The sequence below is a fragment of the Bactrocera oleae genome, chromosome 5, assembly GCF_042242935.1.
Source record: "Bactrocera oleae isolate idBacOlea1 chromosome 5, idBacOlea1, whole genome shotgun sequence".
Lineage (NCBI taxonomy): Eukaryota > Metazoa > Arthropoda > Insecta > Diptera > Tephritidae > Bactrocera > Bactrocera oleae.
In genome coordinates, this window is record NC_091539.1 from 71,930,827 (window position 1) to 71,946,728 (window position 15,902).

At 34.1% G+C, this 15,902-nt stretch overlaps 3 protein-coding genes across 5 annotated transcripts; 2 read left to right on the plus strand and 1 right to left on the minus strand.

Moving 5' to 3' along the window:
* The first annotated feature begins 1,152 nt into the window (after positions 1-1,152).
* g (adaptor-related protein complex 3, delta 1 subunit-like garnet) lies at positions 1,153-8,377 on the plus strand. Of its 2 annotated transcripts, none has more exons than XM_036365401.2 (16): positions 1,153-1,627; positions 2,159-2,254; positions 2,438-2,566; positions 2,633-2,773; positions 2,835-2,964; positions 3,112-3,251; positions 3,570-3,643; positions 4,836-4,984; positions 5,092-5,439; positions 5,501-5,672; positions 5,727-5,883; positions 5,950-6,649; positions 6,737-6,868; positions 6,925-7,057; positions 7,115-7,605; positions 7,683-8,377. In XM_036365401.2, the coding sequence occupies exons 1-16, from the start codon at positions 1,532-1,534 to the stop codon at positions 7,712-7,714; spliced, it is 3,120 nt and encodes a 1,039-aa protein (XP_036221294.1). In that variant the 5' UTR covers positions 1,153-1,531; the 3' UTR covers positions 7,715-8,377. The 2 variants fall into 2 exon arrangements, with proteins under 2 accessions (XP_036221294.1, XP_036221293.1); XM_036365400.2 differs by lacking the exon at positions 3,570-3,643 and adding an exon at positions 4,381-4,454 and having other exon boundaries at positions 1,154-1,627.
* Positions 8,378-8,546: 169 nt separating this feature from the next.
* Positions 8,547-15,846, minus strand: Grip91 (gamma-tubulin complex component 3). 2 transcript variants are annotated; one of them, XM_014247046.3, is made up of 9 exons: positions 15,327-15,846; positions 14,800-15,068; positions 14,508-14,741; positions 14,123-14,439; positions 13,906-14,047; positions 13,308-13,848; positions 13,053-13,245; positions 12,656-12,977; positions 8,547-10,043 (listed from the first exon to the last, which is right to left on the minus strand). In XM_014247046.3, exons 1-9 carry the CDS (start codon positions 15,454-15,456, stop codon positions 9,336-9,338), a joined length of 2,856 nt encoding a protein of 951 aa, XP_014102521.2. In that variant the 5' UTR covers positions 15,457-15,846; the 3' UTR covers positions 8,547-9,335. The 2 variants fall into 2 exon arrangements, with proteins under 2 accessions (XP_014102521.2, XP_036221300.2); XM_036365407.2 differs by lacking the exon at positions 15,327-15,846 and adding an exon at positions 15,135-15,213.
* Positions 11,341-12,218, plus strand: LOC106627060 (peroxisomal multifunctional enzyme type 2). The gene is made up of 2 exons (XM_014247047.3): positions 11,341-11,602; positions 11,783-12,218. The coding sequence occupies exons 1-2, from the start codon at positions 11,470-11,472 to the stop codon at positions 11,995-11,997; spliced, it is 348 nt and encodes a 115-aa protein (XP_014102522.1). The 5' UTR covers positions 11,341-11,469; the 3' UTR covers positions 11,998-12,218.
* Positions 15,847-15,902: the final 56 nt, after the last annotated feature.

Consider the following 15,902-nt stretch of genomic DNA (forward strand, 5'->3'; position numbering starts at 1 on the left):
ATGGCCTCCACGTCTGCATAACGCTTTCCTTTCATCGGCAAATGTATTTTTCCGAAAAGGTAGAAGTAGCACGGTGCCATATCAGGTGAATACGGGGAGTGGTTGATTGTTAAAATGTAATTTTTGGTCAAATAATCGGCCACAAGCGTCGATCGATGAGACGGCGCATTATTGTGCAACAAACGCCAACTTCAATCTTCGCGATATTCGGGCCTAGCAACTCGAATACGGCGCACCAAACGCTTCAAAACTCCAAGGTAGAATACCGCATTAACGTTTTGGCCGGGTGGAACAAATTCTTTGTGGACAATACCCTTGGAATCATAAAGACAAATCAGCATTGTCTTCACTTTTGACTTCTCCAGGCGCCATTTTTTGGGTTTCGGCTCGTCCGATGCCTTTCATTCAGCACTCTGACGTTTCGTTTCGGGATCATATTGAAAACACCACCTTTCGCCACCAGTCACAATCTTGTAAAGGAAGTTCGGGTCTTTTTTGCCTCTTTAATGATGTCCCTCGAATGTTGAATTCTGAGCAATTTTTGGTCGTCAGTCATTTTGTGCGGAACAAACCGTGCACACACCTTTTGTAAGCCCAAGTGTTCGGTCAAAATGCGATAAATCGGTGTTTTGGAGATGTTCAATTCTATTTCCTTGAATTTCAATGATGATTTCGGCTGATGATGATCATCGCCATAAACTTGTTTCATCAATTCGAAACGTTTCGGTAAAAGTTTTACCAATTTTTAAACAAAATTTAATGTTAGCTCTTTGTTCGAAGTTTATTTTCGCACCGATGACAAAAACATACTGACACTTAAAACGCAATAACTTCACTTCCAATAGATGAAATGTCATGAAATTTTTACAGGAAGTCGATAAAGGATAGCAGATTCTAACGCACTAGTCGACATATATATGGCGCCAATACAGTTTACTTTGTTACTTTTTTACTGTTTACTTTGGAACGCACCTTGTATTTTTATTTTTAAATACTAGTTGAATAAAAATTTTATTATATTTATTTAAAGTTATTATCACTTTGTTTAAAAGAAGTCGATATGGCTTTTTTTAATTTCACAGGACTTAGTAAATTTGTAGTAATGGCAGCACTGTCTTATTGCATTCATTTTGCAGTTTCTTTCATTCATTCATTTGTCAGTTTGCGATAGTTGAAGTAAAGTTTTTGGAAATTCTATTAGACTTGTTTTTATTGAATTTATGACCTCAATTTATCTAATATGAAGATTTAAAAATATTGAGATCCATTCTTTATAACACAAAGCGTTATTAGCCATAAGATATTGTCTTCAACAGAAAAGGTGAATTAGTTTTGTAAAGTGAAAAAATCAATTAGCAAAAGAGGAAATTTTTGTCGACATCATCAAATGTATGAATGCTTTCGAAAAACTGAGGAGTACAATTTTGAAGCCGACTCGAAGTAAAGCATCCATTGCCAGGATATTAAACTAAAAATAGATGAAATAATCTGATAAACACTACCAACTGAATTTGTGTGTTAGCACGACGAAATGGCTTTAAAAAAAGTGAAGGGAAATTTCGAACGTATGTTTGACAAGAATCTTACGGATCTTGTGCGAGGCATAAGGAATAATAAGGACAACGAGGTAAAATGTATTTCCATATTTTATTTCTTTATGTATATTTCATGAATATATATATTTCATTTTTCTTATCCATATAAATCCGTATGGATGTACATAACCACACACAGAATTGTAAATATGTATTCACCTTTCTTATCAATTGTATTATTTGTGTATTTGGAGAGATTTGTATCAAACTGTTACCTATTTCTGGATACTGTACACCTTCAACCAGCATCATTTAATGTAAAAATAATGGAAAGAATTGTCTTTGAATAATAGTAAAATAACCGACAGTCAAGCACTTCACTGTTCCTTTTATCCAACAAATAATTAAATTCACTAAAATAAATTAAATTCACTAAATTAATAATAAAAATTAATAAATAAGTCTTTGACACAGATCAAGGATCACTATTTGCGGTCAACCATAATTATAAATACTATATAATATTTAGTTTTATGCCAAAAAAAGTATATATATACTTGCATTTAATATCGGTTTCGTAGTCTACAATAAATACTTTAACTGATTTTTTTTTATCTTTATAGGCCAAATACATAGCGCAATGTATTGAGGAAATCAAACAAGAACTACGACAGGATAACATCAACGTTAAGTGCAATGCCGTTGCGAAATTAACATATGTAAGTAGTAATGTGTTTGTATAAAGTAATAGTGGCAAATCTAAGCTGCTCAAAATTTCTAACCTTGGATTATATACATATACACGACACACATATATGGTGGGTTAAATTCTGTTTATTGATTTCTTTGCAATATCTTTAAGGCAAATCAAATTTCTAACACATATATATCACAACTTGTAGATACAAATGCTCGGTTATGACATCTCATGGGCCGGGTTTAATATAATCGAAGTAATGAGCTCGTCACGCTTTACATGCAAACGTATTGGCTACTTGGCAGCAAGCCAATGCTTTCATCCTGATAGTGAAGTATGTAAAAATTTTTGCAATAAAAAAACTAAAAATAATATACACTTTAATATTAATTTCACATAGCTACTAATGTTGACAACAAATATGATACGCAAGGATTTGAATTCTCAAAATCAATACGATGCTGGTGTGGCTTTAAGCGGTCTTAGTTGCTTCATTTCTCCCGATTTATCTCGGGACCTTGCAAATGATATTATGACTCTGGTAAGTAATTGTAGCATGCTAACCCCTGACAAATATTAATGTAGGATTTATTTGGTTGTAGATGAGCTCGACAAAACCGTATTTGCGTATGAAAGCTGTTCTTATGATGTATAAAGTATTTTTACGCTATCCAGAAGCATTAAGACCTGCATTTCCAAAACTTAAGGAAAAATTAGAGGACCCTGATCCAGGTATGTGTACCATATATATTAATATCACCATCTCTACAAACGTGATAAAATAATGTGGGAATATAGAAAGTATTTTAGTTTTTGAAGTACACTGCTGTTGCTTATACATATATCTCAGCTATATACTCTCTGTAAATGTGTTATAAGGTGTACAATCTGCTGCTGTTAATGTGATCTGCGAGTTGGCCCGAAAAAATCCCAAGAACTATCTGCCTTTAGCACCAGTATTTTTTAAACTCATGACGACTTCCACCAACAACTGGATGTTAATTAAAATAATTAAACTGGTGAGTATTTTTCCTTCAGCCGTATTTATATATAAAAATGTACATATGTAAGTTTAAATATGTTATGGTAAAGGTGATATTTTGTGTGATTTAATTTTAGTTATTTGAAAACTTTCATTACTTAAAAATGTGTAAAATGTATCCTCAAATTTGCGTGAATTTTTTCAAAACTACTTTATAAATGCCCCACGAGACTTAGCGAAAGTTTCCCTTTAAATCTTTTTTTTAATTTTTCTTTTTTCTCTCTTATCTCATTTGATACTACCGAATGACAATTCTTATTTCTGCGGCTTTAAACAATCTAAAATAATCATCAAGTTTGCCAGCCTTACGACAATCGAGCCAGCGTTAGGACGCAAATTAACGCAACCCCTGATTGAAATTATTTCCAGGTTTTTATTAAATCACTATCTGAAAACATTTTTTTATTATTTAATTTTTTTAGTTTTATAGTTGCGCTTTTCAAGTGACACTCACCTACTGATTTTCCCATATCGTTTGGCGCTAAATCAATTTTATGCACGCACTGCTTTGTGGCATATTTGATTTACCCATTATTTGTCCTTCATTGCGTTCAAAAAAGTTCATTGTTTAAATCCTATTTTATTTTCACGTTTATTTAAAACAAAAGAAATGCACTTTTCGGCTCGAAAAAGTATTGCTACTAATTTTATTATGTTATTTATTTGTGTTACTAAGTTTGTATTGTCAGTTGGCAGGAATTTCGAATACCATATTCCATAATGCGAAACCTTCTAAGCTATTCTGCTCACATTGTTGTTGTTTGTTGTACTTTTACTGCAGGCAATTGACTTTGCTATTGGTAAATGTTTTTTTTTTTTAATACATTTCTAGCAATAAGTACCTATTCATGTGCCTGTAAAGGATTTTTACTTAAACTTTTTTAATCTGCGTGGCCTATCCATTTGTATATAATTTTTTGTTAATATTGATTTTGATTTATTTGGCGGGAAAACTCACTTTCTACCAGCTGTCAATTACTCCGATATCATTCCTGAATATTTAAAGAATTAAGCCAATACAAATATTGATTAGTTTTGTAAGTTTTGTGTATGTAATTATGTATTTATAATTTCTTTGCTTGTTTCTTTTTCTCTTGCATTTGCAGTTTGGCGCTTTAACTCCTTTAGAACCCCGGCTAGGAAAGAAATTAATAGAACCTCTCACAAATCTTATTCATAGGCAAGTTTCATTGTCGTGTTATTGTTGTCATAATGATTTCAAAGTTGTACACATCCATATTAACTATATGGACAAATGTATTTATACATGCTACATGTATAAAAACATACTATTTTTTTCAAAATTCGGCAAACTCAATACAAACTTCATGTGTTCAATTTGCTTTCATATTTTTTACTTTTGTTTCTTCAAAAGTTAACAAATAACGCACTTATTACAGCAAGACTATTATTATAATTTTTGCAAAAGACACATGTTCGTGCGATCAGTGCTTTTGTTTTTGTTATTGCATTTTATCAATTGTGTACCAGTGCATTATAACGAATGAAAGTTGAATGTGACAATAAGTTATTTCTGTGCTTCTTTCTTCGTTCCGAATAGTACGTCCGCTATGAGTTTGCTTTACGAGTGCATAAACACAGTGATCGCAGTGCTCATCAGTATTAGCAGCGGAATGCCGAATCATAGTGCTTCAATACAGCTTTGTGTGCAGAAACTACGCATTCTCATAGAGGATTCCGACCAGAATTGTGAGTATTAATATGTATGTATATATGAATGGAATTGTTAAGGAGTGTTATGGAACCTTAACCGGCGTTTAAATTATTACCTGAAATTCCTTCGCCATTTTATGTAGTGAAATACCTGGGACTGTTGGCCATGTCTAAAATTCTGAAAACCCACCCGAAAAGCGTGCAAGAGCACAAGGATTTAATTTTGGCGTGCCTAGATGATAAGGACGAATCGATACGACTTCGTGCTCTCGATTTACTTTATGGAATGGTTTCAAAAAAGAATCTCATGGAAATCGTCAAACGTTTACTAGGTCACATGGAGCGTGCTGAAGGATCGCTGTATCGCGATGAATTGCTGTTCAAAGTAATTGAGATTTGCTCACAGAGTTCTTATTTGTACGTTACGAATTTCGAATGGTACTTAACCGTGCTGGTTGAGTTGATTCAACTAGAAGCTGGTTCTAAACACGGTATGCATTATGATGTAACACATTAAAACTCATCTTACTAACTTATTGTTTACATTTTAAGGGCGTTTAATCGCCGAGCAGCTGCTAGATGTTGCCATACGGGTACCAGTTGTACGTCAATTTGCAGTGAATGAAATGACCAACTTGTTGGACACATTCTCCATATCCTCGCAGAGCAATTCAATGTATGAAGTGCTATACGCCGCAGCTTGGATCGTGGGAGAATTTTCAAAGTAAGTAGATTGCTTTACAAAATTTACACGACTTTATATATGTTTTCTCTGCAGCGATTTGGAAGATGCCGAAAGAACTCTAAATATATTATTACGTCCACGCCAAGTACCCGGCCATATACAAGGTGTGTTTGTACAAAATGTTACTAAATTATTTACAAAACTAGCAACTACATGTCTGGAAAATAAGGATGTTACCGGCTTGATTCGAGTGAGTATCAGATTATATAGAAGTTTTATATAAACATTATTACTTATAGAATTTGATTTATTTTAGCTTTGTGATCATGTTCTGGAGAAACTTCAAAGTTTTGGTAGTTCGAATGATATTGAAGTGCAGGAGCGTGCGAATGCATCATGTATTCTAATTGAAATGCTCCGTACCCAATTCAGTAAGTCGCCTAACACTGGCGCGACATTGAGCAGCAGTTATCATAAAAGCACCACAATTGTGACACTCTCTACCGAGGTGGTTGAAAATTTGCCTGAGCATAACACAACCACAATACCTGCTATTATACCGACTCTAGCAATCGAAATTGTTCAAGAGATGACTTTGTTATTTGATGGCGAACTTATACCAGTGGCTCCAAAAGCACAACGCAAAGTTCCACTTCCTGACGGTCTCGATTTAGATGAGTGGATAAATGCGCCGCCTGAAGATGAAAGTAGCAATTCGTCCCAAGAAGAAAAAGATGAACTGTTTGTGTCAGCTGTTCATAATGACAGTGGAACATTGGGTAAGCGACGCAAGAGTGAAGAGCTGACTCCCGAGCAAATCGAACGAAATCGCATGGCCCGTCTAATAGAACAATCTCACAACCCACACTATATTAAATCTTCACCTTCAGCAACAGATATGAATAAACAGAAGGGCCCAACTGCAAGTAACTCCAGTTATAATGTTGATCAATATGACAATATTGATGAAATACCGATTTCGGAACTGTCCTTGGATGTACCTCTTCAAATAGGTGGTAAGTTGTTTGGGATTCCATTCAATAGGAAATCAGTTTTCACCAATTTATATTTTCGTTATTTGTATATATTTTCTCATTTGAAAGTTATGAAACGTTCTGATCGCTATCTAATACAAGAGAAAACAATGAGCAAGGAGAAGAAAAAACATAAAAAGTCAAAGAAAAGCAAAAGATCAAAAAACAAAGTGGCATACAGCAGCTCTGAATCGGAGGATGGTATGTCTTTAAATGCTAAAAGTAAAATCGCTCATATTAAAAAAAAAAAATTTCAGACTCGAAACCGCGTCATATAGTAAACACAATCATGGATATGCCTGAAGGTGTGGCTCTTTCGGACAGTGAAGACAAAGATTGCAAGTTCGATCCGAATGATCCCCATCGAGCTCTGAATATTGATTTAAATATGTAAGTAACGAAAACGAAAAGGTTTGAGCTATAAGTAGTATATTATTTGTTTTACAGTCCTGATCTGGAGGAGCCCAAAGGACGAGTGAAGCCCGCGCCCCAAAGTCTAAACAATAATTCCCAAACATTAATAAATGAAATTGATTCAAAAGGTAAAACCAAGAAACGAGACAAGAAGAAGTCCAAAAGCAAAGAGAACGATGTAGAAGAGTTCGGACGCCACAACAAAGACTCAGATAGTGTCCACAAACCCAAATCAAAGAAGAAATCGAAAAGTAATACAAATACAAGCAATACTAATTTGTTAGATATTTCACCAGAGGGGGTAACGAGCTTTGCAAAAACGTCGATGGACGACAGCAACACAACTGTGGAAAAACGCAAGAAGGAGAAATCACATAAATCGAAAGATACAGGTAAGGGGACCGTCATCGTAAAGAAAGAGAAAAAGGCTAAACATCATCGTAGTCACAGTAAGGAGAAAAAACATAGTATTCTCGAATCGTCGTTAGGAGGTTACGAAGAAGCCATAGGCATTTCAACACCAAGTAAGGAAATAATTTAACTTGCGATTCTACACACTTCTAATATTGCATAACCGTCCCTTGCTATATTTTCGATCAAGCTGCAATAGCTAATAATTACACTAAAGTATAGGATAACATTAAGCAAAGCCAATATTTTGCATAGGATTGAAGCTGACGTGTACATGTACAAAGTATGTGAAAAAGACTTGCAATGCAAAATGTAAATGTAATATCACTTTTTATATATGTACCGAATCACGAAGGTGGATCACAAAATAATTTGCATTGCAACAGTCCCAATTTTTCCGTCAAGTGAATAAAAATGTGTTCAAGCGTTCAAAACATGACTTGGCAGGAAGTTATGACAAAATCCTTTAAACTTATACTTACAGATGTATATTAACGATTGTTGAAATTGTTTCGAAACAAAAGAGGTCCTTTCCCCACGCATACATACATATATAAAAGCACATCTACTACATATACATACAGCTTTTCTAGCTTTAAAGACTTTAAAAATACATAACTGTCAAAATATTTTATATCAACTTATAGAAATTATAAGCTTATGAATGCTGTAGAGTAGCGAGTTATGAAATCTATAAAGCCTATTCCTTTAACAATGCCTCTACAATCGTATATCCTTATAGACTAACGGAGAAAACGTACATGCAGTACTCGTTCCCTAATTAAGATATGAACTGTAATAAAATATGATTATATTGTATAATACATAGTAAGTTTGTAAAGTGAATACAGAATGAACAAATATACATACATATATAATAATCAATATTATTTATGTTTTTTGTTTTCTTATAACCATTATTTTCTTTGTTGACTCCAGTAATCAGTCGGAAAGGATATGCACTCTAAGCTTGGTGTTAGAACAGTACGATCCTCGCTTTACGGTCAAATAAATGTTAAATATATGTATAATAAAAGGATAATATGGAAAATGGTTTGTCTTCATAAATGTTCTCTCTTAAATGGATTTTATTCTAATAACAAAATACTTTTGACAGTTAAAGTCATTGAATGAGAAAAATCAACTTATAACTATTACGAATATGTTTATATTTAGGTCTTACAACTTCGAAATTCCATAAAGTAAGTGATATATAATTTCTACCAATACACATTAATTTGGGTTTCATTTTTTATAAATTACCGAACATAGCAACAATAGAAATGTGGCAACTAAACGAATATGATGCCTAGGGTTTAATACAATCGACATTTTTCTATAACATTCCTTCCATCACATGCACAGATAAAATATTGCAGTTTTTAACGTTTCAAAACTTTTGCGTAGAAATATTTAAATAAGTTCCACAATCATCTGATGTTGCCGTGGCATACTATCTTTACAAGATTTCACAGCAGGACATATAAAAGCGATCCTTCTCGACTATAAATTTGGGACGTATTGAAGTTGCTAATGAAGTACCTGTAGTTAAATAATATGGCAAAATTGCATTGGCACTCTGATGATTGCAATACATATCTTCTCTAATATAATCTTTTTTTGCTAATATTTGTTGGTCCCTTAGCGGATGAATTAACATTATGCTTTCGTTAGATTGCTTATTAATTCTTTTCTTGGCATATTTCTTCAAATCCTCTGAATGAGCTTTGGGTGGGAATGTGGGGGAATTCAAATAGGTTTTGGATATTTTTTGAATATTTTTATTGTTAAAGCAGTAGTTTCTTAAATGGACCGCATTGCACCACAGTGAAAGGGGCGTATGTCAATTCACAGCCGAATATCGACTTCCCGCCAAACTCTTATTCCCATTGAACATAATACTCATTCGCATGTGCTCGAAAGTCAGCGGCACACATAGGCGTTGATCACGCTTTTTGTAATATTCATTAAAGTCCAAACGTATGCCGAATAGCTGTAAATTATGATCGTTATGCGAGTTCAGTGCCAACAAAAAGCAGCGTACTGCCTTCTCATAATCGGCGCAAATGTTGTCCAGGGACTTGTGATAGCTTCCAATTATTTGTTCGAATATCTTGCGCTCTTGATCCCGTTCTAATTGACGCTCAGCAGTTACTCCGAATTCTCCTGCCTCTTCAGATATAAATATGTGATTGTCATACTCTTTGCGAGCTGATAACTCTTTGAAGCAGATTTCGTAGAATTTGTTCTGCCACAACTCCAACCGTATTATACCATCGTACACATTTTCCATATTCTGGCACAACTGTCCCGAATTAGAGTCAAGGAAAGCGCCACATTTAATGGCATTCAGAAATTCGTCATGAGCATCAAGGATGTCATCTAATGCCTTTGCACTTTGTACACGATCCTGCAGTTCAGCCCAAGAACATTCGATTACTTCGAAGAGTATGTAATACTGCATCTGATGGATGAAATGTATCATTTCGGATGTGAGGAGATGCAAGCGATAGAGCACCTGATTCAGTTCACTGCCCACAGCTCGGAGTGGCTAAATTGGTGAAAAGATTTTGGGCAAATTTGTATTAAACTAAATTCAAATAATTTATATATATAATAGAACAAAGACAATATGATAGCAAAATAGAAATGAAAGACTATATACATATGTTAAACGACATAATAAGAAAAAATGTTAACTTCGGTTGCTAAAAAAGGAAGCTATAATTCCCTTCACAAATTCAAAAGATTCCTTATAAGAACTTTGATCGGTCAGTTTGTTTGCCAGCTATATGCTATAGTTCGATCTGAACAACCTATGCAATATTTCGTGAAAATATCCCCTCAAATAAAAAAGTTTTCCATACAAGCACTTGATTCCGATCGTTAAGTTTGTAGCTATGTGCTATAGTGATCCGGTGTGATTAATATCTTCAAAGATTCCACCATTGCTTTTTACAAAAAAAAAATAAAATAAACACCTTTTGCGTCGAACTCCTTTCTGCACTGGCGGTGTTGTTGTTGGAGTGGCAGAATTATGCGGAGTTGACAGTCCTTGGCCGGATAAAAATCCGGTCCGTTCCGATTACGTGGACCCGACTGTCGTGTATAGCGGTCTTCGGCCGCGCTTCAAAAAAATAAACCCGGTCGGTACAAAACCGGGGTGTTTAGGGTTCTTTCGCGTCGAACTCCTTACTGCACGCAAAAATACTATGAACACCCCGGAGTTGGACCGACCAGGGACCCGGAGTTGGTATCGCCAGTATTTTATGGATGTGCCAAGTAATTTTCAATATATACTTTTTTTCTTAAAAATCGCACTATAAATCCGTATTTTGGATATATATTAATGTGTAAAGAGTAATTACAAATAAGTTATTTTAAAAATGTGTGCAAAGTGTATTAAACATATATAAATATTTTTGAAAACATTTATTTTAATTCTCATCTTCACCGTCAAAATAAGACGATTAAAAACATTATCATTTTCGCGTCCTCCTTTGTTGTGGGACCTGAACTATACATTTACCTTAATTTTTGTACTTTCTTAATCATCATTATGGTATTTATCAGTCGTTAAACATACTCGTATTCAGTTAAAAAAAAAATGCGAATACAGAGTTAAAACAATAAAACTGACGCAGTTCTACTGGGTATTTGTACGGAAATCTTTTCTTTTTCTATGTTTACTACGACAACGGCCATACTATACGATGATGAGTAATTGCACTTTAAAAATACACAATATGTTGACACTGAGGTTGAAGTCGATAGGTAGATGGGCAACATGTTTGTATACATTCCGAAGCATTTTCGACGCAGAACAGCGCAATCGACATAAAATCCACATGTGAAGTAATTTTTCATTTTACTTGACGTTTGCCTTTTCGCCTGTCAGCATTGTGTGGACTTTGATTATAGTGCATTAAAGACTAATATATTATATTTTTACAAGAATATTGCTCCTATTTATTAAAATGTCACTTGCATCTGATGCCGTATTTGAAAAAATTATCGATGGCCTAAAAGGGAACGAAGCAAAGGCGAAATCTATAAATGGGGTGTTTCTCTACAAAATCACCAAAGATGGCAAAGTGGCTAAAGAGTGGAGTAAGTGGTGACTAAGTCCAATTATTTAGTTTGATTTTTGTTCAATTAATAGTCGAGATCGTCAAGTTCGAAAACCCTTTTTGAAAAAGGTTCAAAGTTCATAAATCATACAAAACATACATTTACATATGTGTACACAACAAATAATATGATATACCTATGTACATATATTATTTACAGCTCTGGATTGCAAAAACGCTAAAGCATACGAAGGTCCAGCACAAGGTATTAAAGTCGACACTACATTGACAGTGGCCGATGAAGACATGGTGGACATTGCTCTCGGAAAACTGAATCCTCAAGCCGCTTTTATGAAAGGCAAACTAAAGATTTCCGGTAACATAATGTTAACACAAAAATTGGCACCTCTGCTTAAGACAGAGGCCAAGTTGTAAGGACATTCAAATGGCGTTTTATTTCAAATAAACTACAACATTCTATTTATCATTTATTCCATTGGAATTCTTATATTGGTGTTATAAAATTAGTTAAACATTCGGGAGATAAGTTCAATTTTATACAATGTAAAGGGCAAAAACATTGTTTTATGAGCATAATTTAATGCTGGCGATTATATTGTATGCAAAAAATAAATTTAAAAAATGCTGAATTTTTACTTATGTATGTGATGTATTAGTGATGGGATATTGAATTACATGTGCTTTTACTTATTCTTCACTTATCACATGTTTTATGGACATATAAATTCGTTTTGGATTAGATTACCGGCTAATTTCTCTCTGACGAACTCTACCCCATCGGCTATTATCATCTCATAAATATTTAACACATTAAGTAAGCGATCAATGAAAATCAGTACGACCATATTTTACTTTTTGTTTTTATGTTTTGACGATATTTCATCAGGAGATCTAAATAAATAATCAATAAACCACTACGATACAATTGGGGTAATTCACCCATTTACAAATAAAAGTGCTATTGGATGTAACTGTTAACAACAACAACATAAATGTGTATGTAAACTGTATTCCAAGTTAAATATAAACAATGTTGAATAATATAAATATACTCAAATTATTTATAACTTACCTTGGCGTTGCACTTTTGATCCTTCCAAATTTTAGAGGATAGTACGAATTCCATGTGTTTCATACGCCATAGAGGTTTGAAAAGAATTTGATAAATGCCCATACACGGTTCGAGCATTGTAGCTAAAGGTCCACGTACGGTATATTGTAACGATAGTATATCCCAACCAATATCGCCGTCGCAGGGAGTTAGCAACCGCACATCTAAATGATTAAGAATTTCTGGATCGTCATATTGTGCATTTGTTGATCGTATGGCGGCATCCATTATCGAAGAAAGATCATAAGAGTAAAGTTCCTTTGCTGGTTTATCTAACTCGCATCTATAAATTATAAATCAGGTCAGTATGATTATTTTACATGTATATACTGACAAATTATCTCCGTTATATTCATACTTCAAATTTTCCATAAGGATTCCAATAAAGTCTCCTTGTCCAAGTAGAAGATAACGACGCATTGCCTGAAGATGTTCCAGAAGCTTATGTGGACCCATGACAATATCTAGCACACGCTTTGAAGTATTCAAGTAAATAGCATCGATGGTTGAATGCAATTTCGTATCGGCTACTCGTGAAAATATGTGGTCCGCTTTTAATACATATATTTTGTTTATTATTTTTTATTAAATCATTGTAAGTTTCAATTCTTACCATTTTCTTCAATACATAGACGTAATTCATCGCGCCCTTTAACTGGTCTCTTATCTTCACATATTTCACACAAGAAATTGATGCTCTTTCCTGTTACCAAAATTTTGTGTGCCATTTCAGTTGACATAAAATTTGGTAGCATAGCTGTGCGTACTCTATATTTATCATGCCACAAGCGATCAGGTCCAACTTCTGCCAAGCATTCAATGAAGAACTCTCCATGTGGATCGCAGATTTCTCCTTCCAAAAGCCAATGCGAGAGCATTTGATAAAGTGGACCACAAATCGCAATCAAAAGTTCACGAACTAAAGACTTTACAGTGGGATTTCCGTTATTCAAAAAACTATGTACCGTTGAAGCGAGAGCACCCCCTTTCTTCTCCTGACATGCCTCGGCTATGGTTGCCAGCCATTGCAACCTCTTAAGTGCGTCAACCGACCACACTAGAATTTTCATCAAAGTTAGTCGTTCGTGACGCATTGGTATAATGCTGTTGCCTCTTAAAATAGTATTATGTTCATGATCTCTCTGCCTGTTTAACTGACAAATAAAATAAAAATCTCAGTATTAATTTTAATAAACTTTTTAAAGCAATACCTGCTCTTGAAGTGTTGCAACCATGCCATAATATCTAGTAAGTTCGTTTTTTAAAGCGGACACAAACCCTTGGCCCATAAGACCCAAAGGGCATAAGCCGCTTTTGCTATCTGTATATGACTGAACCAAGTCATGGTAGTATCTGCAAAATATAAATATATATACAAATCTAAGTAATGGAATATGATATCGCTTTGTTTAATTAGTCATAGTATACCCCAATTCAGAAAGCCTCAAAAGCATTCCCGCTTGAACTACGTTTAAAGATTTCACCTTGGAATCTAATTTAAAACGGCCTGATATTACATCCTTTTTGAGGTATTTTCCCTGAATACCCGTAAATACGTATATAACATTTTGTACTATGTCGTCGTTTACATTATTTTGTAGGACGAGTGATTTACTACCATCAACACGTAAAGATGGAAAGTTTACTCCATGAATAACACTACAATTTCCACCCGTTGGATCATTTTCGGGTGTCATACGACTAAAGGCACTACGACCAGATACCATTGGTTTTACGCTTTCTTCCTGTGAAGTATGTTGATATAACCAACTTTTTAATTTTTTAACAATTTTGATTATTTTTAATAACTTACATTTCTGGCTCTATTGTTAACAGTAAGTAAGGAATGCTGAGGTTGCTGCTGACTGGAAGTTTTGTGCAACAAATGTGATCGGATTGATTGGAACGCGGAATTAGTCGAAGCCATTAAATGACTGCGGTGACTGTTAACATTTCCAATATTGTGCCCATTATCAGTTGAATGTTTGGAGTCAGACATAAAATATAGAAAAGTTAGCAATGCGGTACGTTGATGATCATCAGGAAGCTATAAAATATTTAAAAAGATAAACAATTTTCTCCTCTTTCTGAAAAGTTTTACTTACTGCTGCTTTGAGTTGCTCATGAAATTTTAAAAATAACGCACTATTGTTTACAACACTGCTTGTTTCTCCTGCAGAATTTGCACTATCACTTCCCGTTGCACCGAATTGTGATCCAGCAGGACATAAATTCGAAGGAACACTTTTCCCAGCAGAGGAGTCAAGATGATGTGTGATTTTTGTTAGAATTGAGGTTTCGTCGAACGGCAATGTTGAACCCAAAGCAGTCGGACAGTTGGATATGTACTGTGTTACGTGACGTAAAATTTCTCCTGTAAAGGAAATCGAAAGATGTTTAAAAAAGCATGTTTTATATTTAAAAAATAATTTGCACGCACGGAAACAATTCATTAAATATTAATAGAAATTTAAATATATTTATAAATTAACTTTTCGTTTTATGATTGAAGATTAAATTTGTTTAGACGTCATTATTCAAATTAATTTTTCTTTTATTTAAAGTTTTTCTGTACAAGCAACTGCAGAAATTTAATATTTTTACATCGTTGAATTCTGGAAAGCTGACTTACTATGATTTTCAGATGGTCCTGCCAAATTTTTGCATAATTCTGCCAATAATTCGTAAATGTCCTTATAGTCTCCGGGTACTCCTTCACTTCCGTCTCCACAACCACCGCTATCCAACACATTTCTCGACATTATTACTGCATATATAGACGCAAATTGGAGACCTGCCTTTTACTCTTTGTTTTATAGACAATAAAAAATGCACTTATAACCGAAATTTACTATTTAGAAAACTTCAAGATATACATATATAAATTAAATGTGTTTTGAGGCAGATTGTGATTGTAAATAACCCGAAGTAGTCAATTGTATCTCCGAAACAACTGTCAATACTTTTCCTAATCGCTAGGAACTCTTTACTCTTAGTCTATTTTCGTGAAATGGAAACTTGTTTAGAACCAGAAAATATGTTTGGCGAATTAAAATATATTAAAACCAATTTAAATTTCTATTGACGTCTTTCACTGCAAATTTTTAAAATGCACCAAAAATAAGATTTGCGCTAAAATTTTGTGCGAGTGGGAAAATAAGAGAGAGAGAGAGAAATAAAACTAATTGGAAATTGCATTTTTTTTTTT